This window comes from Pyrgilauda ruficollis, unplaced genomic scaffold (assembly GCF_017590135.1).
Source record: "Pyrgilauda ruficollis isolate IOZ18807 unplaced genomic scaffold, ASM1759013v1 scaffold2830, whole genome shotgun sequence".
Classification (NCBI taxonomy): Eukaryota; Metazoa; Chordata; class Aves; order Passeriformes; family Passeridae; genus Pyrgilauda; species Pyrgilauda ruficollis.
Window position 1 is genome coordinate 1 of NW_024524190.1, and position 2,295 is coordinate 2,295.

Here is a 2,295-nt window from a genome sequence, read left to right on the forward strand (position 1 = left end):
CTTCCATTTTATGTTTTCCAAACTTTTCTCATTAGATCTGCAATGGTAATGGTCCTAGTCTTTCCCCTTTACATTCCTCATTTGTTGTGGGCCTCCTAGATACAGGAGATTGTGTCTTTTTTCACTTTTCATTTAATTTATGTGGCTACCTTTTAAATAATCATCATGTTGAAAAAGCTGAGTAATTTGCCGTAAATTGTGAAATGTTGGAAGGCTCATAAGGAAAGAGAAAGAGTAAAATAGAAATAAATATTACATTTAATCAGATGCTTCTTTGTATTTTTTTACTAGCAACTAATAGCAAACTGAAATGTTGAGGATTCAGTCATTTTCCATTTAAATCTAAAAAGTGACTGGGCATTATTTTGAATATGAATGCAGAAAATGGCAAGTTTTGAATTTAAATCTGCTTTTGTTGCGTGAAAATTATACAGCAACAAGTTTACCTGCTATACTAGTATACTTTCCTTGCATAGTATTAGTATTTCTGTGGCTGCACTCAGAGTTCCTAAGGAGAAGTTTGTGATTGGCTGGTGCAGCAAAACAGCTTGAACCCTTGAGACACCCCTAAAGAAGGGATGTGTGGGCAGAACCTGTTCTTGCCTCACTGGGTGAGTGAATCCATGGCCTTCTCCATGGAAAGAGCTCTCTGTCCATGGAGTCCTTCTGACTCACCAAGGAAGTCCTCGGTGCTGACCCAAATCAAAGGTGAGGGCTCAGTGTGAGGCTTCAGTGTGAGGCCTCACTTGTAACCCCTGACCTGAGAGGGAACTTTCTCCCATTTCTGATGTTGTCACCTGCCCCAGAGCCTCTTTGGGCACTGACAGCCCTGGGCAAGTGTCACATGAAAATTGATGGGGTAAAGGAAATGTGGGTTCTTTACCTTCCTGGGGGTGGAGAAGGTGGTGTGGGGCTTCCTATTCTTCTCCATCCTCTGCCTGGCAGATCCCTGGATTCTCTTTGGTGTCATCCTCATGATCTGTGGCTCTGGAGTGAAGACCCCTCAGTTGTGGCTTCAGGTGCAGGGTTTCCTCGTGGGCCAAGGAAAGTGTGAAGCCCTCGAAGTAATTCACCTGGAAATCCCCTGGTGGGAAGAGATTCCAGCTCTCACTGCTTGTTGCTCAACTGCCAGGTCTGCAGCAGCAGCAGCAGCAGGTGTGACCTGGGCTGAGTGGAAATCAGGGATACTGATGACCCCAGGGCTCAGGCATCAGCAAACATTGCTGCTCTGTGCATCAGGGGCTTATCAAACACCACACAGGGCACCTGAGCCTGCACTTGCATCTGGAGGTCGTGGGACCTGTGTTCCCTGGGAAAAAGCTCTGTCGTGCCTAGAGTGGCAGAGAAAATGGGAGTGTGGCTCCAGAGGCAGCTTCAGGAGAGGCCAGGACTCAAGGAATCCTGGCAGTGCCAGGAATACAGGCATTTCTGTGCCCCAGTCACTCTGGGGTAGCATCTCTTTCCTTGTGTCAGCAAACCAAGGAAGTAAGGGAAGCACCCAACCTACCTGTCCCCAATTCCAGTCACTTACTGAGTCTTTTTAGGAAGGAGATTGTGTCCTGGTAGCCCTCGATATAAAAGCGGTCCATGACCTGTGGGGGGAAGTGGCATTCAGGGCAGCTGTGCTGCTGCAGGGGGCTCATGGCTCTGGCTACCTGGAGGAGCTGCTCACCTGATGCAGGGGAGGCCGAAAAACATACAATAAGCGGCAGATGTTCATTTTTGAGAACTGGAAGATACAGTCAGAGAGCTGGAAGGTCAGGAAGGCAGCGGGGCAATCCTTGGGGCAGATGTCGTATTCGCCGGCGAAGGCAGAGATGGTGATGGTGGTGCGGGACACAAAGTCGGCTCTCCACATGGCCAGCTCCCCGTCCAGGTAGCGCTGGGAGACAGAACAGGGAGCCCTGAGCCTTCCCCTCGCAGGGAGAGCAGTGCTGTTCACACAGGCAAACGTGGGCCTTGTTCCCCAGCCAGGCCCACACCAGACTGAGGTTCTGGGGTCCCGCAGATCCCCTTCCAGGGAACTGCCCCACCTGCTGCTCCTGGGCACCAGGTCCACACCTGCCCTACTCCCTTCCCCCTAAAAACCTACAGCAATGAAACTGGGTGGAAAGTGCAGCAGAAAGGAGCTGAGGAAGGGACAGGGGCAATGGACAATCCAGTGAGAAGCTCAGTCCTGTCTGCAGTGAGGTCCGATTTTGGGGTCTTTGTCTTCTCCCTGCAGACACTGGGGGAACGCAGCTTTGAGCTTCATTGGTGAGAAATCCCGGTAGAAACATCCTTAATGCCACCGCT

The 2,295-nt window shown here is 50.1% G+C and overlaps 1 protein-coding gene across 1 annotated transcript; it reads right to left on the bottom strand.

The window, feature by feature from the left end:
- Positions 1 to 1,523: 1,523 nt before the first annotated feature.
- On the bottom strand, positions 1,524 to 1,882 carry LOC121356117 (omega-hydroxyceramide transacylase-like; the record flags this gene model as incomplete). The annotated part of the gene is made up of 2 exons (XM_041472213.1): positions 1,524 to 1,592; positions 1,673 to 1,882. Coding segments are annotated over 2 exons (279 nt in total), but the record flags the coding sequence as incomplete, so codon positions are not given.
- Between the last annotated feature and the right edge of the window lie 413 nt (positions 1,883 to 2,295).